This window comes from Gouania willdenowi, chromosome 11 (genome assembly GCF_900634775.1).
Source record: "Gouania willdenowi chromosome 11, fGouWil2.1, whole genome shotgun sequence".
NCBI classification, from domain to species: Eukaryota; Metazoa; Chordata; class Actinopteri; order Blenniiformes; family Gobiesocidae; genus Gouania; species Gouania willdenowi.
In genome coordinates this window covers 7,909,605-7,934,715 of record NC_041054.1, presented here as the reverse complement: position 1 = coordinate 7,934,715, position 25,111 = coordinate 7,909,605, and the positions used below count along the sequence as shown (strand labels likewise).

At 38.8% G+C, this 25,111-nt stretch overlaps 1 protein-coding gene across 8 annotated transcripts in view; it reads right to left on the bottom strand.

The window, feature by feature from the left end:
* Window positions 1-1,064: 1,064 nt before the first annotated feature.
* Window positions 1,065-25,111, bottom strand: part of LOC114472357 (tripartite motif-containing protein 46-like) — a 27,048-nt gene continuing 3,001 nt past the window's right edge. The window contains exons 1-12 of one of the 8 annotated variants that reach the window (XM_028461586.1): window positions 21,256-21,577; window positions 16,394-16,655; window positions 16,130-16,319; window positions 15,095-15,293; window positions 13,665-13,811; window positions 13,436-13,531; window positions 11,726-11,979; window positions 9,714-9,835; window positions 7,519-7,857; window positions 4,998-5,227; window positions 3,017-3,084; window positions 1,065-2,060 (exon numbers count right to left, since the gene is read on the bottom strand). In XM_028461586.1, coding sequence (XP_028317387.1) covers window positions 1,613-2,060; window positions 3,017-3,084; window positions 4,998-5,227; window positions 7,519-7,857; window positions 9,714-9,835; window positions 11,726-11,979; window positions 13,436-13,531; window positions 13,665-13,811; window positions 15,095-15,293; window positions 16,130-16,319; window positions 16,394-16,655; window positions 21,256-21,315 — 2,415 coding nt within the window. In that variant the 5' untranslated portion in view covers window positions 21,316-21,577 and the 3' untranslated portion in view covers window positions 1,065-1,612. Of the gene's footprint in view, window positions 2,061-3,016; window positions 3,085-4,997; window positions 5,228-6,291; window positions 6,653-7,518; window positions 7,858-9,713; window positions 9,836-11,725; window positions 11,980-13,435; window positions 13,532-13,664; window positions 13,812-15,094; window positions 15,294-16,129; window positions 16,320-16,393; window positions 16,656-20,728; window positions 20,806-21,255; window positions 21,578-25,111 lie in introns of those variants that run through there. The other 7 variants (XM_028461588.1, XR_003675080.1, XM_028461589.1 and 4 more) reach the window with 7 other exon arrangements.

Here is a 25,111-nt window from a genome sequence, read left to right as displayed (position 1 = left end):
TTATGCCCCCCCAAAGCTTTATAAGCACTAAGTAAGTAAGTAATTTATTTATAAAGTGCTTTTTGCAGATAAAATTACAAAGTGCTGTACAGAGTTGTGGTAAAAATACAAGTGCAACATCATAATAGATCAGTAAAACAAATACGGACATTGATTTTTGTGGAAAATATGTAAAGTATTGATGAAATGGAAATATAAAAATTGCACAGTATAAAATGTAAAACTATTGCAAGAATATGAAATATAATAATTGCACAGTATGAAATACCTACTCTAATATTATGTTGTTACCCACATGGAGCACATTTGGCAGGGCACTGTTTTAGAGTTCATAAATGTAGTTATACTTAGAGTCTGGTCATTTTATTATTATTAATATTATTATTATTATTATTATTATTATTATTATTATTATTATTATTAATACATTTTTTTTTTGATCGAATTCATTGGTGTTATTTTATATATGTTTTTTTATTTTATATATATATTTATTTTATGTATACATTTAAAAAAAAATACATTTTAAAAAAACATTTATTTTATACAGATGTCTTTGTGGAAAATAAAAGTTATAATTAATATAAATACGTTATAAAAAAAAAAAAAATTTGATCTCTTCCTTTTTAAGTTTATACATGAGATGTTTACTGTATCCAAGGGAACCGTGGCAAGATGTATTACCAAAAACAAACATGGAGGGTTAACGTAGCTTTTACAAAAAGTAAGTTCAGACAACTCCATGTGCTCCTGTTAGTGATTTCCTAATGTTCTGCTGCCATCTAGTGGCCAGTTTGTGCAAATAACCCGTCTGCTGTTAAATAAATAAAACGAGGAACTCCCAAGACAGTTATATAATTTAAGTTGACTTTATTCAGTGCTTGTTTCTTCATTCTATCTTTTTATTTAATTTAGCAAACATTCTGCCAGCAAGTGAAGTTTACACAGGTTTATACTCTCAGCCACACAGTGCTGTTATCGGTCACACTCCCGTGCACGCAGGAACACAAACACTCACAGCAAACTCATGAATTGACATCGAAAAAGAAAAAGAAAAAGCACAAATAGAAATCTGGAAAGCAGTGATTAGCGATGCAGCAGAGGTATAATTGGAGTGTCTGATTACAGTACGACCACTTTCAACTGCTCATTTGCCTCCTATAAAAACAATCACTTTGTTTGGGACCAGAATACGAGAAGGGCAAGCAATGTTTGTGGTTCGAAATAATTAGTTTGCACACATTTGATATTCATATATCTGTGAAATGAGGCAGAAAGACTAAACATTTCAATGGCTTTGACACATATTTGCAGTGGTGCATCTACATTTAGCTTTATAAATGCAAGCAGCATAGCCTAGCTACAAGTGCAAGCGTTAAAGATAATATATCTACATATAAAGTGCTGGATGGACCAGCCACTACATAAGCAAAAAATCCTGCAAAACTGCATGTAACAAAAACTGTAAGAAACATAATTACATTGCATATCTGTTGCAATATAAACCCGTTCCTCGTACAAGAAATCAAATATGAAATCAAATCGCTGAGGTTCTAACGTTTCGCTCTAGCTGTGTAAATACTTCACTATGAGGACATTCCATATTAGCTCATCAGTTGTTCAAACTGGACAATCTGGTTTGAATGGTTACCCGCCTGACTGGAGTCTGATCCGCGTTCCGATTGGCTACCAGCTCCTGCAGCTGCAGCGACCCTCCACCAATGAAACAGAACGCCGGGCACACGGGGCCGGAGCAGTCCACGTGACCTTCCCACAGAGGTCGCAGGGAGTGGGCGTCGTAGAACGTGAGCCGTCCCTTCTCGAAATCCAGACACACGCCGAGCCGGGGGGGCAGTGGATAGGTCAGCCCGGTGGGGGTGGAGGGCCCGTTCCCATTGGTGATGGGGTCTCTGTTGTTGTTTCCATGACTACCCTGATGGTGGTGGTAGTTTTGTTGAGGGAGGTAGATTTTCCCCATCCCCATGGTGAGGAAGCAGAAAGGAGGAGCTGAGTCCTGGGCGTCCTCCGCCCCACTGTCATGGCCGCTGTCTGGGTCGTAGCTGAAGGCGGAGCACACAAGTTATTAAAAATCATCTTCAGTGGCTATTCGTACGTTGCCGTATCAATATACCAACTTTCTATCCGTACGCACTGCTCCTCATTGGCCAGTTTAGGTCACATGACTAACGTAAGCCTAACCGTAACCCTAAAAATTGTTGCGATATATAGGGTTACACCCTAACCCTAAGACGCTACATATGTGTACTTTGGTAAACGTTTCAATAGCACCATGAGTTGTCCGTACAAATAGACACTTTATTTACTATAGACGCTTAGTCCACCTCACTGAGGTTTTTTGGTGCCTATTTTGAGCTAACATTGGGCTTAAGGTGGGGTACATCTTAGACCAGTGGTTCCCAAAGTTTTCAGTCCCGTACCCCTTCAGACATTTCCCCTGAAGCCATGTACTCTCTACTCCTGCACACTTAAAATCATACACTGTACATTGTAGCCCTACAGTGAAATTTGTCTCTGATTTTTACCTATCCTGTTGAGGAATAATATATAGTAATAAAAAAAAATATAACAAGACATATTCATCAACATCTCCCACCAGATTGGTTGTCATTATAACTCACAACATTTTCCTAAATGTCCAAGAACTTAGATGTATACATAAGAAAATATTATCACATCAGAATATAAAATTACTATCTTAAACAGTTTCTAAGAAAAGCTGCCTCAAACAGAGTACAAAAAAACAAAACAAGGGCAATAACTCCGGAAAAAATATTGGCGCGCTTCTCATTTTCGAACTCCATCAAGGTATTGATTCCATCACATAAAATAATAGACAAATGATTGATATTTAAGGAACAGGAAAATTTTTATTGGTTTATGCAATTACCAGCATTGCCTTTTTTGCTTAAAAAAATCACTATAAACATGAATTTTGTCCTTCATTTCTGCTCTGTCACAGTAAAGTCTTTTCTTATTGTTGTTTTTTTCTGCTCACCGTGGACTGGCCATGTCTTGTGGAAGGTGAAACCACTCCTGTAGTTTGGACTCCAGTCCCACTCCCACCTGTTGGAAACCAAAAACCAAAAATCTCATGTTTCTCATATAAATCTGAACATGTGTTTTTATTTATGTTAGATGTGTTGGCCTAATTTATGATATGCATTGTATTGTAGTATATACAACAATAATGACATCCCCTAAAAGCCTTTTTAATACCCCTACTCAGTCCTTATTGTTGAACTTTTTCTTTTACTCCTGAGTATTTAAGGTGATGAGAAAAACGTATGACACCGAGCTTATACTGAAGAGCTAAGAAAACATCTGCATGTACAGTATCCCTTTAGGATCACCTAAAGAACATGTATGTATTTGCATCTCTCTTTGCAGCTGTGGTTCAATCTCATCCACATGTGTTGCTGCAGGGAAATATGGGTTTTATTGCACTCTGGTGTTTGAAAAGATGATATCATATAAAATGCATTTGAAAGACACTTGGTTGCAGAGGGAGGATTGCATTCATGCATGGAAAGATACAATCAGAAAGATTTATACTTTATTATCCCGAAGAGGAATAGTGACCAGGGTCGTGCCCATCATTAGTGCAAAGGGAGATACTGTATATCGCTCTCCAGGGATTATGGGGTTAATATGTCTTGTATTGTTACAGAATTTAATACAGTATGAGATATACACCAGCAGGTTTGAATTCTAATGAAATATTACGCAGTGTAAGGCAGTGGTTCTCAACCTTTTCAGGACAAAACCCCCAAAATGAAGGTCCCTGAGAGCGGGGACCCCCACTGTACCTGAAGGTGTTTGAACACAGACATGAACACTGAAGAACAGTCATGTTGAGACAGGGCCTCTATAATGGGGAATAAAGGGGAGAGATTTTTGGGGCCCATCCATAAAGTCAGCAAAATGATGGTTCATTGTTCTATGAATCTGTGATAACCATCATTTAGTTATTTATCTGAATAATATCCACTGTTATCCAGGAAATGTATTATTATTTGTGCCATAGTATATAGTCATCTTAAAGACTTAAATCCTTGTTTTAATCAGAAATAAAATGGGTTAAAAGGGACCAAAAATGGTGGAAAAGGTGGTGAAATTGGTGAAAAGTTACAAATTAGAGTGGCCAAAAACAAACAGAAAGTGGTAAAAAGGGTTCAAAGTGTCAAGTACAGATACACACTTGTTCCCAAACTTATTGAAAAAAATGGCACAGTTGTGGAAATGTGGGCTTCCACCTAAACATTTTTTTTTTTTTTTACGAAAACGTGTATCTTTGGCCTAGTGTTTATTATCATCCCCAAACTTGCTTCAGTTTATGTCCATACATTAGTTCAGTTATGTCTGCATTTGTAGCCTTCCCTATTGACAATTGGCATTATATTTGATATAAATCTCTGGCAGGGGGGGGTTGGCCGGACTACAGATTTCTGTAACTAAAACATGATTTATTGTCACTCAGTATTATATATTTCCAAAATATCACATCATCTGTAACCAATAAAGGTCCTACTTCAATCTGAAAAAGAATTAGCCGTGTAGGTTATGTAGAAGCTTGAAAAACGTTATGTGATTTTTGGAGAAGAGGCTGGGGGTTGTAAAGGTTAAAAGTGGCAGAAAAAAGTAGAAACAATTGAAGTTTAAGTTAAAACTGGCAAATAATGGGCATTACAAATCATGAATGTGGTTAATTTGGCAAAAAAAGCATGAGAAATGGTGAAAATAATGGGTCAATATATGCAACATTAGGTCGAGAAGTGGCAGAAATGGGAGTAATATAGCAAAAATGCATTAAAAGGAGCAAAAATATGGCAAGAAAAAGTGAGGAAAATTTGGTGTAGTTGCAGAAAAAGAGTAAAAATGGTCTCAAATTCAAAAATATTCTTAGTTTCTTGAAGACATTTGGCGATCCACTCCCAGTGTCCCCAAGGTTGACAACCCCTGGTGTAGGGAATTATTACCTTAACAAGATAAGATCCAGGCTCTACTGAGCATGCCCAGTAGTGTCGTCCCTGTGTGATTGCTACGTCCCCCACCAGGAGGTCAGAAGTCAGGTGACAGGAAGTGAGGGCGTGGTCTGCGGCCTGCAGCAGAGACAGACCCGGGACGCTGCGAGCGCATCTCTGCTCTTTGCTGACGACCAGCCGGTCTGCGTGGAGGCCCCAGCGGGAATCCAGGTAGAAGTTTAGCACTGGGAACAAAGAGGAGACGCAGAGACACAGCAAGAGGAAAAAGACGGAGAAGAGTGAGAGGAGAAACTGAGCAGCTGTGTTCACAGGGAAAAGGATGGAATTCTGGGAAAATTCTGGGTGACATTTACAGCCGCAGGGAAAGGGAGAAGCAAAAACAGTGACGTAAAGAGGACCAGACATGCATAAGCAGAGTTTGTGGGGGGCAGAGGGAGCATTCTACCCCCCTAGTGGTCAAAAGTTTTCATTACCGTTTTCCCAAATTCATTATTAATTAAAATGTAAATAATACATACATATTTTAAGTTCCATAAAACACTGACTGTACAAAATATATGAATTCATTTGTTGTTCTTTAAAAAAATACAAGTTATTTTTTGATGCTCGAGTCATGTGTTCATTGAAATGGTCCCAAACTTTTGAGACTTTAGGTTGGTTCTTCTGTTGCTCAACACTGCGCCCAGCAGTTCATGTATGGTACTGCAGCAAAAATGAAGCAGAAAGCAGTCACTGGCCTGATTTTATCACAAATTTCAAACATGAACATTAATTTAAACAGTTTAATGACTTGGTCAGCCTCACAGAGCTAAGAAAGTAAGAAGAAATCAGGGCGGAGCTGCTTTATTCTTGTAAATAAGACATTACGTTTTGTTTTATTTTTTTTACATCAGTTTTACTGTGTTTTGGACTAAATGCTGAGAATCACTGGAGTCTTAGGAAGATTGTGAGACCACTTGAACGACGCATCGATGCAATTTCTTGTAGTCAACATTATCGATTATGTTACTAATCACTATTATTTAATTCTATTTTTTATTTTGCACCCCCCCCCCCCCCCCCCCCCCCCCCCCCCCCCCCCCCCCTCCCCCCCCCCCCCCCCCCCCCCCCCGGCAAGAATCTCAAACTCCGCCAATGCAGACATGCGTCTCTTCCCTCCAACAGCAACACAGAGAAGGACATTGAACTACACATTAGAGGGACACAGCTCTGCCATTGGGGACAGGCTTTGGATTTCCACAGGAAGTAGAAGGGAAAATGCACAATATCGTAGAAAAACTGTCACAAGGTGTTCACCACTGACTCAAATGAACCATTAAAATGCCAGATCGCCAGTCGATCCCGTGTTGTTAAGCCCAAAGTCTTAACACACTGCAAACCTCATCAGCACTCACGCAGATGTCACTATTACTGGAAAGGAGGGAAAAAAGCCAAGAAATGATTGGGTGCAAATAAAAGGAGTGGATTTAAAGAAGAGGATGCAGAGGATGAGCACAGAGAAAAACCAAAAACAAGGAAATAAGTGGGTTGGAATGAGGCAAAGACCGGACGTGAATCTTACGTTCTGTGGGTTCTGTGGGGGGCGTGTGGGTCGGCAGTGTGTGTGAAGCACAGAGGATGAGATGAAGTGCAGAGCTGTGAGAATGAAACTGTGCATGAGAGGCAGATGTGGAAAGAATAATAAGAAAAAGAGGGTGCAGAGGTAAGTGGATACAAAGAAAAAAAAAAGATAAAAAATGAAATTTTAAGCATTTAAAATGACACTTTAAAGTGTAAATTATTTTTAACCAAGTGGGATGAACTATGGGTTCAAATTAAAACCAGTAAAAAAAACAAAAAAACAAAAGAAAAGTGTGGCTGGTTTGTTTAGAAAAACTTTTTACCACACAAATATTTGAATGCTGACATTTTCCTTAAGCTTCAGCACACACAATAATCTACATACAATATTGTCTGTATAAAAAAAAAACAAAAAAAAACAGTATTCCTACAATAACTTAATTTTTTTTTTCAGATTTTTTATGTTTTAGTTTGTAAATACAATTATTTCATTTTTTTTTTTTTACTTGTGAGAACTAGTAAATGGTAACTAACAGTAATTCAAGTACTAACATCAAAAACAAGTGGTGTGTTTATCAAACTATCACATTTTTCAAAAAAACTTTTAACTTTTAACTTTTGTTTCTATAACAAATTCTTATTATGTTAAGTTCTTAAATTCTTTTTTTTTTTTCCAAGTAACCACATACATCTATAAAAGTGCCCAGTGTGACCGGGTGTTTACGTGCTATGCATATGTTAGCACAATGAACCCCTTAATGCCTGAAATGATACTGTACATGTATATAAAAGAATGTTTTATGTGTGTTTTTGCTTGATTTGGACATTTTTTTTAGTCGATACTATAATTGCGGGGTGAAATATCGCGATATATTGATGCACCCTTATCCTGCCTACATCGTCCCTATTCCCCATTTAGTGTTCAGTGTGACCGGGAGCCGACGTGTGCTCTTACCTGGTGCAGGTGGGGTGTGCAGGTACACCTCCTCACTGTACTCCCCATAGCCCGCCTTATTGCAGCCTCTGACCCTCAGCACATACACACTGTCCATCTCCAGCCTGTCTATCACTGCGCTGCTCCCACTCATCTCCTCCAGCCTCTGCCAGCCCCAGCGGGCGGAGGACAGCCCTCCTCTCATCCCCCCTCTGGATGCTCCCCCAGGGACCACCCCGCGCCGCCGATACTCCACTGAGAAATGCCAGGCGGGGGAAGATTCTGGAGGCAGTCGCCAGCACAGGAAGAGCTGGTCGTAGGCCAGAGAGCGCTGGGTTTCTATGACTGGAGCCAGAGGAGCTGTGAAACAAAGACCGGATCACTTTATACAGATATAGAACATTTCTACTGCATTAGGTTTATACAAAATATCTCAGAGAAAGAAAAACAACTCAATTAAGACTGGAAATTATAATTAAAAAAGATAAATAATGAACAGGAAACATTTTGTATTTTTAATGTGTGTTTTTTGGAGTCGGTTTCTGTATTTTTATTCTACTTTTGTCTGTTATCCGAGCCATTTTGTGTGTTTTTGTTACCATTTTGTCTCTTTTAGGAGTAATCTTTGTGCTTTGTGTTGTTTTGTATGTGTATTGACTTATTTTGTACAATTTTATTCATTTTGTGGGGGTTATTGTTGTTATTTTTGTTGTTGTGTGTATTTGCTTGTCATGCTGTGTGTTTCTGGAGTAATTTCGTTTTTTGTTGACATTTTGTGTTTTTCTTGTCATTTTGTGCATTTTTCTGTGATTTTGTGTGATTTTCTATTCTTCTTGTTGTTCTGTGTGTTGTTAAAGTCATTTTGTGCAAAATAATAATTTAAAATATATATATATATATATATATATATATATATATATATATTAGAGAGAAAATTATGTTGCTGTGAAATCAGGGGTGTCATAGAAATATTAATATTGTGTTACATATTAGTGATGTGTTGACTTAAAAAGATTCCTTGATTTTTCAAGGGTTTTATTATTTAAATAATTTCCATGTAAATTGCAGGACGTTTGTAGAATAATTTGCGATAAAGTGCAGGGTTCTAGAATCATTAGTATTAGTAAGTATCATTAGTATTAGTAAGTATTTGCATTCATAAATGACCAAAATAACATAAAAATATGCAGAGAAAAATTGCGAGCCTGCTTATATATTAGAACATTTCATTGAATTTGTGCATTTGAAGGTCCTGAGATATCTTTAAATGATATTACAGTGATTTTTTTTTTTAAACTATCCTTTTTTGTGCAAATTTTTATTTTGAACTAAATCCTTCCACGGGACAAATTTAATGACCTTAAGTTTGACAAATGACATTCAGACAGTGATCACATGCATGTCTAGTTCATTCACAACAGCTTGAAAATAACAAAATGTAATATTTGGATTAAGATTTGGAGAGATTTGGGGTTTAATAATTATCTACAGTGCAGTAATAATTAACAATTTTAACTACTTTAAAAAAAAATGTTGTTAAATTACATTTCAGACCCTCAAACTAAAATCTTGGAGAATTTCTGGGGTCCCAGAACCCATTTCAGAACTCTAGGGAAGGTACATTATTTCTTAAAATTATTAAATTAAGTGTCAATCAGTTATTTGTGCCTCTGAACCTCCAATTAGCTCAACGTATTTAGTCAGAATCCAATATTACTTTACTCTTCCTACTCCTCTCGTCCTATCCAGAGTCGGCGCCAGACAGTATTAAATGGGGGGGGGGCATTAAAGAAAACCCTCCCTTTTGATTATTTCAGACGGCAGATTCTCAAGCTTCACTTCCTGTCCTCCATCTGAATTTTGCGCTCTCGCAATGTGAGTGACGTCACGTGAATCAACAGAGCAGGCCATAGACATATACACATTCTATTGGCTGATCCTAACAACAGCTCTGGGGTGCGTTCAGTAGCACAAATGTAAAACAATTACACCACAGTATAATATACTGTATCTATGGAGCAGACTCCTGTCCGCTGTCGGTGAATGGACACAGTCAGATATCTTTGATTAATATAAAGCTCAGTAGTGGGAAGAGTGTGTGCGGGTGGGGGGAGTACAGTAGGTCAGCTGGTGGGGCAGCGCCCGCGAATGCCCACCCCCATGACGCCGACACTGTCTCCTATCTGTGTGTTGCGCGACTCGTCTTTTCTTCTCACCCTGGATGAAGTTCAGCTCAGTCAGGAGCTTCAGTTCTTTGGAGACGTCGAGCTGAAAGTGTCTAAAAGATGGATCTGCAGCCAGAGAGAAATGTTGCAGGTTCTCGATGCCTTTACTCAACCTGGCACAAACAGAAACGGGGGGAAAATGTGTCAGAAGGACGAAAGGGGATCAGGGATTCTTTCATAAAGCTACAGGTGTTACTATTACCTTTTACCAACCAAGCGAACAAACAAGTCAGTTTGCATTTTGTTTGTATCAGGCCTGTGTGCGTTTCATTAAAACAGAACAAAGGCTTATTGTTACACTTTTTTTTTTTTTTTAAATAGGGTGTGTGAGAGCATGAGGAACTGTTTTTTTTAAACAGAGCATGAAGGAATCCATCACTGTTTAAACTGGGTTGGGTTATCAGTTGACACTCGCCACAGTTAAAGGGAGGCAGATGTTAAAAATGTCAGCGATGCATTCTAATGTTGGTTTAGTGTGATTGTACAGGGAACATGATTAATTTATAATAGACAAACAGGGTGTGGTTGTGCATGTTAACCAGTCAGGAGTATTGATAGAAGCTTTTGACAAAAAGTGGGGCATAAAAATCTGACTTGTAGGATTCAGAGGTGAAAGTAACAGATCACAAGTACTCACGTTACTGTAATTTAGTTGCTTTTATGGGTACTTACAAGTACTGTTTTGAGTATATTTCTAAATCAGTAATTTTACTTGTACTTAAGTACGTTTTAAAAGAAGTATAGTAATTTTTTTACATTTCTATACCCAACCGTTACTGAGTCAGTTATTATTTTTTGTTTTAAAATGATAAACTAACATTGGGAAACTACAAAAAAAATGAAATAACCAGACAACAATCAAATGCATCACATCATAGCTGACGAAACAGCATTGAATGCTGGTAGGGCTGGGCGGTATACCGGTTCACACCGAATAACGGTATATATTTTCGTTATAATGTGACTTTTTAATATACCGCCGTATCGGTGTATTTGATTACACAACTTTCGCTACGCTGCGCCGCGTTTCAGACCGGACCCTTTTCAACGTTGCACTTCTAAATAAGAAGGTAAACAGTAGCGCTCTGGTGTTTGTTACGGTGTAAAACATACGTGTCAATGGATCAAAAAGACACAATTGAAAGCTCTGAAGCTGCATGTGCCTGCGTGCGCATGCCTCTGCTACAGGAGAACAACACTCACGGACACGGAGGCACAGTTAGCTTAGCATGTCGGCAGCTTGGCAGTGATACACAAAAAAAGAGAGCAAAGGATCACAATTTGTAATTCCTAGAACGTGGAAATAATAAGTCCTGGTGGAGCTGCAAACAAAATGCTACCTTATTCACCATAACAAACCACCATAGCACTGAGTATGCAGCATTTAAAGCTAGAAATCAAGCTAATGCTAAAGCTAAGCTAGCGTGGGCTGCTGTTATTCTACAATATTCACTCATCATGACAGTAAAATAAACCATTCTAAGTCAATCTACTGCAGTGATTCATCTCTCAACCAATGCTGTGAATGTCATATACCGTGAAACTGTTTGAATTTTGAAAAATACTATGATATACATTTTTGGTCATACCGCCCAGCCCTAATATACTGGTTATTTTCTCAGTTTTAGAGTTCATAGATTTAGCTACACTTTGAGCCTGAGATTGAATTCATTGGTGTTATATATTTTTTTAAAGAATTATACACTTTGCCTGTGTGGAAAATAAATTGTTCCAATTGTGCAAGATTTGCACTCTTCCTTTTAAAATGTATACATGAGATGTTTACTGTATGCAAGGGAACCGTGGTGAGATTTATTACCATAAAGAAATTTATTTTTTTTACTTTGAGTACTGTTTAATTGAGCTCATTTTTACATGTACTTGAGTATTTTATGTATGACTTACTTGTACTTGAGTACAATTTCTATCAAGTAACAGTACTTGTACTTGAGTAGGATACATTAGTACCTCTGTAATTAAGTGAGAGTCCAACTAACACAAACCTGTTGTGTGTTTGGCGAGCCGCCTGCACGAAGCAGGGCTGGTCGCTTTCTTTCAGCAGTTCTTGGGCGAACGCCATCAGCCCTGCGTGTTCCATCAGGCTACGTCTCTCTGACACTTGGGCGGCCAGCGCCTCGCCTCGTTTGTGCCGCGCCCCCTCTAGAGCCAGAGTGAGTGACGCATGGCGTTCAGCCAGAGCGGCCGTCAGATCCCTGATGCTCTGAGCCAGCTGCTCTCTGGCTGAGACACTGTTTACCTGATGATACAAAAGATAGTAAACACTGCCACTGTTTTTACAAATGTGGCCTAAAACCTTTGAAATGTACTTATCAGAAGATTTATTATTATAACGCATTATTATGCACTGTATTCATTCAATTGCCTTTTAAAATGGGACTGTGTTCCGCCATCTTGAAATCATGTGATTGATGACATCACATGGCCCCACTGCCTGTAAACATCCCATTGTTTTCTATTGGTGTGAATCATTCAGTCTGCTTGTGAGATAATTTAACAGCTTTTTCAGTCAAAATGTCAACGTGTGCTGCTTTTGGTAGCTCTAAATAATCAGAAAAAGTTAAAGATGTCGATGTAAACCTCTTTTGTTTACCAAAAGAGAATAAAAACAGTTGCAATCACAGGGGGTGACAGTTCCAACTCTGTGGTTTGGTAGTATAGACAAGGAAGCAGAGAAGAAGAGCTCTCCTAAGGCACCTTTAATCCCCCTTAAACGGTGCACAGCTGACGCTCTGGTGGCTGAAGTTGACAAGTAAATCCCGGACTGTTGAAGGAATCCTACCCAAAATGACTTGGTTTGTGTGTCTTAAACAGTTGTGAGTCTACAACTGTGTTTATCTTCTTTCAGTAAACAAAAAAGGATTACATCATCATGTTTCACCTTTTCTGTTTTTTTAGAGCAACACAAAAGAAGCACAAGTTGTTATTTTGACTGAAAAAGCTGCAATATTATCTAAAAAACAGGCTAAATGCTTCACACCAATAGAAAACAATGGGCTGTGTACAGGCAGTGGGGCCGTGTGATGTCATCAATTACGTGATTTCAAGATGGTGGAAGACCGGCTCTAAAACTGTAAGGTAGTCCCATTTTTAAAAGGCAGTTCAACAAATATGGTGCAAATTAATGTGTTTTTGTTTTTTAGGTATACTGGTAGATCCAGGGGTTCTCAACTGGTCTCACCCTGGGACCCACATTTTGCCACAGTCATTAAATCGCTTTTTTTTTTAGAATTCAGTCAACCAAACTTAGTTTTTCAAAAATAGCTGTTGAAAACACGTATATATAATCTTTTTAAAATATAAATCTATGTATTTCCCTGTGTAGCATGCATTTCACAGCGTGCCTGTCAAAAGAAAAGTTTCTTTCAAAATAAGACAAGTCCAACTTGAGAGACATTAAGTATTTATTTATTTATTTTTGACTAGCTGTCCATGAACCATCCAGTACAGCTCCGCGACCCACTTTTGGCTCCCGACCCACCAGTTGAGAATCGCTGTTCTAATAAGTACATTTCAAAGGTTTTAGGCCACATTTGTAGAAACTGTGGAGGATCCATTCAAATATAATTTCCCCATAATACTGTATTATGTGCCTCAGTGTTTAAGTGTCTAAGTTAAAACATGTTACTTTAGATATTTTACGCCATCTGTGCTGAAGGTTATTTCTCGCTCAATCAAAGAACTGCTATAATCACCTCAGTCTGAGTGATGGCGCTCTCCAGCTGGGTAATCTGACCCAGGACTGTGTCCTGATTGGCCAGAATGTAGTTCATCTCCTTTGTAATCTTCTCCTGTGAAATGACCAGCAGAAACACAACAAAGACAAAAACACAACAGCTCAACAGTTTGCAACTTTAATTCCCCCCTAAATATACATCTTTCCAATCCTTAACAGCCGTTCTAGTTTATCTGTGTTAGTCGTACCTTTAACGCTTGGTACGCCTGTGTTACTGGGAGGATTTTGTGCCCCGTGTGGATCCGCCGCAGTTTGCAGAGAGGGCAGAGCAACCGCTGACAGGTCCTGCAGTAGAACTGCAGCTTCTCCTGGTCGTGATCTGGGCACGTCAACACCTGAAGGAACAGCAACAATCAGTTGACTAGCAGAAAGAAAGCGATGGCCATTACACACACACACACACACACACACACACACACCACAGAAATGACTAATCAATCTCAAACTCATCATTTACTCTAACGAAACACTGACTACCTCAAAGATAACTCGCCTCAAGCAGGATTAAATAAGTCAGACATGGGCAACTCACTGGCAGAGTGAACAATATTGTACAGACCCCAAAGTAAACTACAAAAATGACAGCAAAAATCTATCATGACTCCAAAAACATACAAAATTACAATTACAATATAGAAAAACATAACAAAAACACACAAACTGACAAAAAATACACACAAAAATGAGTCCAAAAACACAAAATGACAACAAAAATTCACAAAGTGAGTCGTAACACAAGCAAAGTGAGTAGTAGACAAACAGATTGAAAAAATACACAAAAGAACAAAATTGGACCAAATTAATCCAAAAACCTTAAGAAATAACAGAAAAAATACAAAAGAAATAAAAGCATACAAACCCTTTGTTCTTTTCTGTATTAATGCTAAGTAAGGTTATTCCATTTTTTTTCTTCTTTTTTTTTTTTTTTAAAGTAGGGTTATTATTCTATTTTTTTTCTTCTTCTTTTTTTAAAAAAGTAGGGTTATTATTCTATTTTTTTATTAAAGTAGGGTTATTATTCTATTTTTTTTATTTTTTAAAGTAAGGTTATTATTCTATTTTTTTCTATTAAAGTAGGGTTATTATTCTATTTTTTTTCTTCTTTTTTTTAAAAGTAGGGTTATTATTCTATTTTTTTTTTTTAAAGTAGGGTTATTATTCTATTTTTTTTTTAAAAGTAGGGTTATTATTCTGTTTTTTTTCTTCTTTTTTTTAAAAAAAGTAGGGTTATTATTCTATTTTTTTTTTAAAGTAGGGTTATTATTCTATTTTTTTAAAAAATAGGGTTATTATTCTATTTTTTTTTAAAGCAGGGTTATTATTCTATTTTTTTTTTTTAAAAGTAGGGTTATTATTCTATTTTTTATTTTTTTTTTAAAGTAGGGTTATTCTAAATGGTGACATGAATGTTGAAAACACTGTATTTCTGAAATGTGTGATGTAATGACTTGGAATTGCACTGTAAACAACACTGTGGCTTTCATTAGGTCAGTTTTAAAGGCCTCAGAGATTCATGATAAATACATGATTTATGTGTAAAGTTCAGCTGAACTAAACTTCATTTTGGTGCTACTATGTCATAAGCTCCACCACAGGCGTATTCAGGCCGTCCCAGTACCTTTGGTCTGAAGTTCAGCGTGGGCAGGATGTGCTCGTGTTGTGCCCGTGGCGTCCCCCATGGATGGTACAGCTTGAAACACTCGTTGCAGAAGTTGGCTTTGCAGTCGCCGCATCCTTTGGTGGCCTCCAGTGTTTGAGGAGGTTTACAAAACTGACACAACACAGCCACACTGCCCAGACTCACAGTGTGTCTGTACCTAGTGATGGGGGAAGAAACAGAGGCTTTTTAATGTAGAAGAAGTCATAGTAACACTTTACCTGAAGTTTTATACAAAAGGCTGACATTACGCTGTTAGCCTTAAGTATAAAGCCTTATGACATATTGCTAAATTATTGCACATATCGCTAAATTATGACACCGTTTGCAAAATTATGACACATGACGCTAAATAATGACACCCATCACTAAATTTTGACACTTTTTGCTAAATTAGGACACCTTTCACTAAATGATGACACCGCTAAATTATGAGACATATCGCCAAATTATGACAGATATCGCTAAATTATGACACGTCACTAAATTATGATACCGTTCGCTGAATTAGGACACCTTTTGCAAAATTATGAGACATATTGCTAAATTATGACACACATCACTAAATGATGACACCTTTCACTAAATTATGACACATATCGCAAAATTATGACACCTTACGCTAAATGATGACACCTTTCGCAAAATTATGATACCTTTCGCTAAATGATGACACATATCACCAAATTATGACACCTTACGCAAAATTATGATACCTTTCACTAAATTATGACACATATCGCAAAATTATGACACCTTACGCTAAATGATGATACATTTTGCTAAATGATGATACCTTTGGAGCTATGTTGGCCTTTTTTGGGTTAGGTGGAGGGATCTAGTGGGGTTAGGTAGGTTTAGGGTTTAGGGTTAGGGTAACAAACGACTCTTAATGACAGCTTCAGTGGCACCTTATTGATGCTAATGTGTTATGTCGTAATAATGACAGCATAATGTCAGCCGCGCATTCACGCTGATGATTTCAGAATGAAATACCTTTCAACTATCCGCTCCAGGGTGAGGTTACGCAGGCAGTCTGTCAGTCCCTTTTCTCCCAGTTCAACGTTTCTCCCACACGGACCGCAGGGAAACATCATGACTAAGGGCGGCCCCTCTTTACGCCGTCGCCCTGCATACACTCCATGCCCGGGGGAGCGTTGCATGGATGGTGACGGAGGGTGGGTACCTGAAAATAAGTCACACCCTCACTATGATCCCATTATGTGTTGAGAAAGAAAGGTGTGATAGATGAGGTCATACCTGAACGCAGCACCCGGTCGATGGGACGCTGCTCAGCTTTGGGCGTGGGTCTGCGCGCCTGTCGGGGGGAGCGTGTGTTGGGCGTGGAGGCTGGAGAGTTGGGCTCTGGTGGGAGGTCTGGAGCAGGGTAGCCATTTGCAACCAAGACCTCGGAGGCACACATGAGACACACGCTGTGCTGACATGGCAACACCACAGGCTGCTTGACTACGTCCTTACACACGGGGCAGTGCAGCTCGTGCTCCAAGCTCTTCATGTTGGACTGTGGACGACAAAGAGGGAGTGACTTTCCACCAATCATGACACGAGAAATGAAACATAGCAACAATGAACAAACATGAACAAAAGGCAATTAAATTAAAAAAATAAATGCCAGGAAAACCCCCCAAAAAAAACCCGTCCACTATAACAGTTAAACTTTATTTGACGAAAACAGAGCAGAAAATAAACAAATAAATAACAACAGATGATTGATTATCACAAAGTAGTAAGTTTTTGGGACCTGGAGATGCTATAGATCAGGGGTTCTCAACTGTTTTGCCCACATTTTGTCATTACACAGTCATTAAATTGCGACCCACTTTCTTTTTAGAATTCAATCAACCAAATCTAGTTTTTCAAAAATAGCTGTTGGAATCTATTTTAAACATAGATCTATATATTTTTCTGTGAAACATGCATTTCACAGCATGCCTGTCAAAAGAAAATGTTCTTTCAAAATAAAAGACAAGTCCAACATGAGAGATATAAAAAATGTATTTATTTTTGACCAGCTGTCCACGACCCACCCAGTACTGGTCCGCAACCCACTTTTGGGTCCCGACCCACCAGTTGAGAATCACTGCTATAGATATTATACTAAATTGTGACGAAGTGGTAACTGTATATTGACTATAAAGACATTATTATGTATTTATCTATTTATTGTTTTTGTTTTTCTCTGAAATAAATGAATAAAAATATATTATTTACAAAATGGTGGTAGTGTTTTAAACTAGATCAGGGGTGTCAAACTCATTTTAGTTCAAAGGCCAAATAAGGAGTCGTTTGATCTCAAGTGAACCACAGATTTTATGCTGGAAAACAAGTGATTTCAACATTATTGTAAATAATAGTTTGTATATGTATACAAAATATGTAAAAACCCAACAATATCCAAGCAATAAGTCACAGATATCCGTCCCAACAGGTTTTTCACTATAAATTAATTAAATTAAATTAATTTCTACCTAATTAAGAAAAATGCTATTTAATAACTGAAGCAAAATTACAAGATTTTGTAAAAATTTTTAGGTTTTTTTTTTTTTTTCCAACAGTTTAACATTAAAAATGACTGCCATCATATGATATAAGCATTGTTGAGTTTCATTTACACATTGATTCATGTTTCCTCTGTTATTTTGACTTTGTCCTCCGGGCTGAGTTTGACGCTCCAAAGTGCCGGATCTGGTCCACGAGCCTTGCGTTTGACACGTGAACTAGATGTTTACCAGAGTGCTCCACAGTTTGCATTTTCTCACCAAAAAATGTTTCCTCCTGCTTTTATGATGTTCCACTAAAAACTCCCTGTAAAGTAAACGACGCAATTTCATTTCAGCAACCTTGTGTTTTCACAGAAATGCCATTTTGTATTATTAAAGATCAGATTATCCACCATGACAATCCTGCAGCTTGTTTTTCAGCCAAAAAAAAGTTCATGTGCGATTGCAACGGCAGTGCAATGTGTTCAATAAGAGTCAACATTTGATTTGCTGCCTCTGCAAAATAGAAACATCTGCTGCTGTGTGGCATCGAGCAGGATCGTCACTAAATATGAATGAGGATCAAACATCAATTATTTAAACACTGCAACCTTTAGATAGCAGCTCAGTCAGAACACAAGCTCTGAGTTCACATAAACCGTTTCTTTTTTTATTCAAATTTACGTAAGTTACATGTGAAATTAGTGAAAAGAATTATAACGACAGGTAATACATGTCTATGGGAATGAGTTGGGGTGCACAGCCCTCCAGAATCTGCAACCCCAGGACCAGGGTTGGGTGCAAAGGCTTGAGAAGTGATTTTCCATCACACACTGTTGTATGTCAGGCCTTGTGGTTGACGTATGATGGATTTATGATACTGTATTGTGAACCACCTCATGGTTCTATGAATGTTGAGGGCGGGGCAGAGAAAGACAGGAGCAGCTGGAGCTGAAATCACAGTTGGTTTCACACAGCGATGACAGTTGGAATGACCTCATTAATGACCCCATTAATGAGTGACTAGTAATAGGTGAAAGAATTACAGCCTGCTTAGTGCTGCACTGATTAATAAATCAGTTTGTCAGCTATTATTCTTCCTATTATTTTATTATGAGGCGTATTTGGAACTAACATTGTGCTGTATGTCAGTGTTTCCCAACTTTTTCTGTCACACGTACACCCCGAGGCCTCTTTTCAGATCAGGAGAACCCCTTCGTCACTCCAATTCAGTAACCTTTCTTGTTTTATTTACATGTTGTTACTATGTTGGTCTCTGAAATCTCTTACAGCATGAAAATGTCAACCTGTACATTTAACGCACACTAAATATCAATTTCGTGCATCACAATTATTGTACATCAAATAATATATTTACCTCCATTTTTAGTAATTGTGTGTAACATGTTAGTAACAATTTATTAGGATATTAAGGCCACAATGTTGTTTATTCCATTAATGCTGTTTATTGTCAACTGGTGGAAAACATGTTGGATGAGCATGTACAGTGTCTGAAATAGGCTTAAATATGACTCAGCATGTTGGAAATAGATTCATCAATGTTTCCAAGTGCCCCCTGCAATGTGTTAAAGTACCCCTAGGGTACATGTACCCCTGGTTGGGAACCACTGCTGTATGTTAATCAGGAACGTCTGAAGTTAAACTTTAGGTTTTATTTCATCTGTACCGAGGAAGACCGCACACACATAAATAGTTTATACACACACAAAGCAGTAATTGGTTGTGCATTCACCAACAGACATGTGTTATTTGCATGTTCTCAGGTAACATTCACTGGTTTGCTGAGTACTCTATATAATGTCTGATAGAGCTGGGACGATGTGCACGTGTCCCAATTTGATTTTATCACCATACTTGGGCGCCGATTTGCTTTACATTGCGATATTGATTTATTGAAATAAGATAATAGCACATGGAGGTAGCGGTACGTGCCCTACACTATACATGCAGTGAACCTATGACCACATACGCCGACACGACATGGTCAAATAAATAAGTAAATATATAAATTGATTCTGGGAAGATACAGTATATCAATTTGAAAATTTAATATAGTCGTGAAAAAAAAATTGTGATATATCGTAAATCCATATTTTCCCCCACCCCTAATCTTTTATTGCACAAATTAAGTACATCAACTAGTTTTTTTGTTATTGGAAGTAAACAAAAAATATCGGAGGATTTTGAAATAACAAATACAATTCACAACAAAATTCCAAAAGACTATACAAACGCATTCAAACATATTGGAAATTGAGGTTTAAAGGGTCAAATAATATAGGGATGTATTAGATATTAGATACATTTTTGCTATTGTCTCACAGATATTATTCACCAAGCCTTAAATTAAATTATAGCTAATAGAGACATTTTATTTTTTATTTTTTATTTTTTTAATTCTCCATGCATTTTTCCTGTGTCGTCCTTTGGCAAAAGTTGAGTTATTTGGTTTTTCTTGATCAGCGACAGTTGTGCATTATTTCCTAATTATTTAGTCACAAACTGTACTCATAAAGTAGGAGCTTTCCCACTTTACATGGAACAAACTCCTTCTTTTTCATCTCAGATGTCTTTAACACACAACAACAACCAACAGAGTCTGTATGGTTCCCTTTTATAATGTGATGTGGTGATGTGATGTGAGCATCAGGTCAGTTTGTCACTGCAGAGCGTAAATCATGCAGATTCTGCATAATTAGCAGCTATGATCATTAAAAGGGAGGCGTTTCCTCATCAGCAGCACTAAATACTAGTCACATCATTCAGTCAAATGGAGTAAAACATTTCAGAGAAGGAAAAAGTGACCTTGACCTGATCTGTCAAATTGGATGAATAGACATTCGTTCATGTTTCTTCACTGTCTAGATTCACTGTGTCATTCCCCAATGTCAGCACCGGCCTGGATGTCTCCATCTGCTCCTCCATCACATTCAGGCTAAAGCTCTGCGTTGCTGCGGTAACTGAACACAGCAGGAGGGGATGCTTTTCAGCCTCCCGGTGATGATGATGATGAGGATGAGGATGATGATGATGATGCTGAGGCTGAGGCCTGTGGGCTGCTGGCTGCACTTACCTTCACCTGGAATCTGGGCGCCATGACAGTAGGCTGTGTGTGAGCGTGTTTCCAGCAGAGGAGGAGGAGGTGGTGGAGTGGGGGTGGGGGGGGGTGAGGAGGAGGTGGGGGGGTCTTTCTACGGGCTGTGTGCACACTGTGCACCCGCAGGCCTTGCCTCAGTCCATCGTGTCTGAAATCCAACTACAGCCTATGATGTGCTATTTTTTATTTTAACCCCCTGTGTGCCGAATCAGCAGCTCCCTCATCTTTGCATCGCGTCTCCATGGAAACGCGCATCCTATCACACCCACGAATAAGAAAGTCTGTTTTCCCTTCTGCTATTTGACATCTGCGATGTTTTTAGTTATTATTATTGTAATAAAGAAGCTGGTTGTAATTGCTGTTTCTCAGCGCATACACCGGTGCTGTTTATCAAAGCCGCACATGCTTTGGTTTCACACGTTTCCCTAACGTACAGTGTGAAAATAGGCTACAAACAACGACATTTCCGTTCACCAGTGGTTAATAGGAGGATAAACACTCACGCTGATCCGAGCCAAAGCCTCCATCGCAGACGTGGCCGTTTTAAAATCCATTTCTGCCATTTTCAGTTCCGTCGTCCGCCATCAGTCTCCATCATCTGGTTGTTCCCAGTGTGTGTTGTTGATCCTCTTCCTCTGATCTCATACCAACAGGAAAACCAGACAACTGTGGCTCCGCTTTGGTCCTTTCATCGTTTGCTGCTGATTCCCAAAGACGCGCAGACGGTGGGAACGCGCGTTACGCACGTAAAGAACAAGAACGTACGCGTCATTCAGCGGGTTAATGTCAATGAAATAAATAAATGTGCTTTTGGTAAAGCTGTTCCATGTGTGACCATGGTGAAAATAACAGATGACTGATGGTGGTTGATTCCTCATCCCGCCCCCTGCACAGAGGCTGGAAAACCTGCAACCTCAGCATAATGTCCAAAATCTATATATATAAACACATGATCGGTTACATCTGAAATGAACCTAATTATGAATAGGCTCATCAGATGGTTAAATGTGTCATTAAAATAAAGTATTTTGAGAATACATGTTTTTTGTTGTTGACATGTGTCATGTTTCAAGTGTGATATATATATATATATATACATATATATATATATATATATATATATACATATATATATATAGCTTCTTCTTTCTTCTCTCGACGAGGACAGTCGCACTCTCTGTTTCTCCCTCCCTTCCATTCTTATCTCTCCCAGCTGCTGCTTTGTCTGGTCTTGTGAGCCTTAACAAGAGCCTCTCACTGTAACTCATCCAAAACCGGAATAATGGAATTAATTAGTTGGTCTCTCAGTGCTATCGATCAGATTTTTTCGACGAAAAGAACCGGGGGTGGTGAACCCGCATGCGGCTGGATACACACTTGACCCTTGGCGAGTTGTGTGTCTGTCCATCCTTTCCGTGGAAGACGTGGAGGACATCTACATGATTGGAATAATGATAGTAGGCATGCTGCTGATCGGAGCTGGTGGCTTCCTAATCTATCGAAAAGTCCGTACTACGCTGGCGACTGTTTTGGAAAAGCTGCCGGTGATTTCTGAAGGATGTAGCAGCTGCTCTGAACACTCAGACTCATGTGTTGATAAATATCAAAAGCAAGCTGCTTTTGGATCGTCTACGCGTTATGGATAACAACTTGGAGAAGTTCGAGACCCGGCTTGGAAGTGGAAACTAGGCCACTCATTGGATTACAGCAGAGAGACCTAGGACAGAAGGCTATTGGAAATTGACATATTCTGTATCAAATCACATTGTTTATCTCCCTTTCGGCTCCCCAGCTAGCCAAGGCTAAAGCCAAGGTTGTCTCAACTCTTATCACCAGGAAGTTTCTGCAGACGGTGGCTCTTACCCCCACTCCCTCCCCCCGCTCCTTCCCTACATTCCCACCTGGAACTGTTGATGCTGAACTTTTCCACACGTCATCTGGCTGTTGTCAGTAACGCAGCTATAGGTCTTCAACTTCAAATGCCTCGTTGGCCATCTTTCCCCACCTCCCATCCGCAGCTGCATGGAGGCGTGGTTGCAGCGCCCATTGGCAGCACGCCCATGTCCCCAAATGGCTGGAATCCTGCTGTTCTTCCCACCTGACCCCCTCCCCCAGCCAACCTCCCACCCAACCCTTCCCACATGCCTTGTCTCGAGTTGTTTGACTGTGTCATGCTTACATTTATGTTTGCGGAGGCGGTTTTTTTTCCTGGTTTCACACTGCTTTCTCTGTTTAGGGAAATCAGTTTCAAACTGGCAGTTTTTTTTCCCTCACCCCTCCTCTCCTCCTGTTGTTGATCCCTTTTTCACCTAAATATGTGGGCGCCGCAAATGGCTGCTCCGGTGTGTTGATGTGTCTTCTTTCACTGCAACTACCAAGTCAAATTCCTCGTATTGTTCTAAACTGTACCTGGTCAATAAAGCTCTTCTGATTCTGATTCTGATTGTGATATATTAGAACAATGATGACATGATTTGGTTTGAATCTTAGACTGCCATGAATTGTCCGTTTCTGTTTAAGCGTTCTATTTGCACAGAGTGGAACGTTTTGCATTTTAATTTGGAAAAATCGCTGTTATTGTTCATTTCATTTATTTTATTATATTCCTATTGAGTTGAAAAGGTTATAACCAGTGTAAGTTCAAGTTCAATTTATTTGCCATTAGTAGTGAAAAAAAAACCCACATTGGAATACTTATGCAAAAATCCACCAGTATGCACCAGAGACAGCAACAACAAACGCCAATAATAGACTAAATAAAATAACACAGTAAAGGGAAACATTTGACACTATGAAATGAGGCGATAAAAACACACCCTATTTAAAACAATACAACAATAAAAGTGCAAGAACAGCCTTCAAAGTGCTTTGTTCAGCCTAATAACAGCTTGTGGGAAGAAGCTGTTATTGTGGCGAGATGTCCTGCATCTCAATGAACTCTATCTTCTCCCGGAGCTAGAACATGGCTAGAACATGGCTAGAACATGGCTTTACCAGGGTGGCCAGTACCAGTAAATGTAGTATGTCCAGAAGTAAAGTCAAATATAAGCAGTGATATTTTTCCAATAGTATTTTATTTTGTGTTTTTCCCTCACCAGAATAATGTATCATATAGTTATTGTGAGGCCATTATCACTTGTCATATTGTATCGTTAGCTCTATCTATTGTCCCATCCCTATTATTTTTACAAAGCGAGGCCTGGTGTTTGTTGACTCTTGCTGGGAAAACTTGTATTGAATCTTTTTCACTCTCTAATTTTCCTGGACAGTTCTGATCGTTTCTATATTTCTATATAGTTTATTAGCCCCTCCATAACCTGAGTCATGCTTTTAGTGAAGAGCAGTGATCATGTGTAGATGTTCTATAACAAAAACATTAGCTCTCAGTTTCCCTCATTGTCTTACCTTGTCTGCAAACTGATGATGATGCTGACATTGAAAGGGTTTTTTTTTTTTAACAGGTCAATGTACCATTCAGTGAGGCGTATTCACATATTTTATGTTCTTTCCTTTCGGTGTCTTCATTGTCACTCGAGGGTGAGATTCTTCCATTGTCTTTCATGTGGGACAGGCTTTGTGCTGCCATCTCTTTGATGACTTATGAAATCCATAATTATCATGTGACAGTTTGAAGTTTGCGTCTTTCAATCACGTTCTTTGATCATAAACTGGACTGACGGCTCAAAAGAATTTATTTTACAGCCAAACTCATTTCAACAGTAATCCATCATTTCCTAAACCAGCTCCTCGTGTTCACATTTGACACTCTGAGAAACATCAAAGACACTTTGTTTGGCGTGCGTCAAAGACACTTTGTTTGGCGTGCAGTCAGGGTAGGCAAGGTAGGCAGTGCCAACCCAAGGGTGAATTGATATTTTGATTATTTGTTTTAATTATAATATAATGATAAATTATTTGTTTTTCCATTTCCAATAGCCTACAGTACCTACAAGTTTGAAAGTGTCAGCATTTTGCCCAAATGACTAAACATTGCTAGTCTTACTACGCTAAGTGGAAGGAGGAGGCCACACCCCCTCCCAAAAGCACATTGCTGATCTGCCTCGGTTCCCATAGTGTGTTTTTATGTGTTTGTGCATGTGCAGTTAGTTCCCCAAGATGAAAACCATTTACATAACCGTGCTACGCTAAACGCTATATGTACGTTCAGAGTGCATAAGTGAATAGATATCACGTGACCGCTGCTGCTACGTTCTCTAGCTAGTGGGCGGGACAACACTACAGGCAGGATGACAGCGCTAGAGATGATAAAGTAACTTTCTTTTAAGGAAAAAACGACAGCTTTTAAAAGATGGGAGACCAACACCTGAGCTACCAGACCTTCAGCAAAGGAACAATTTA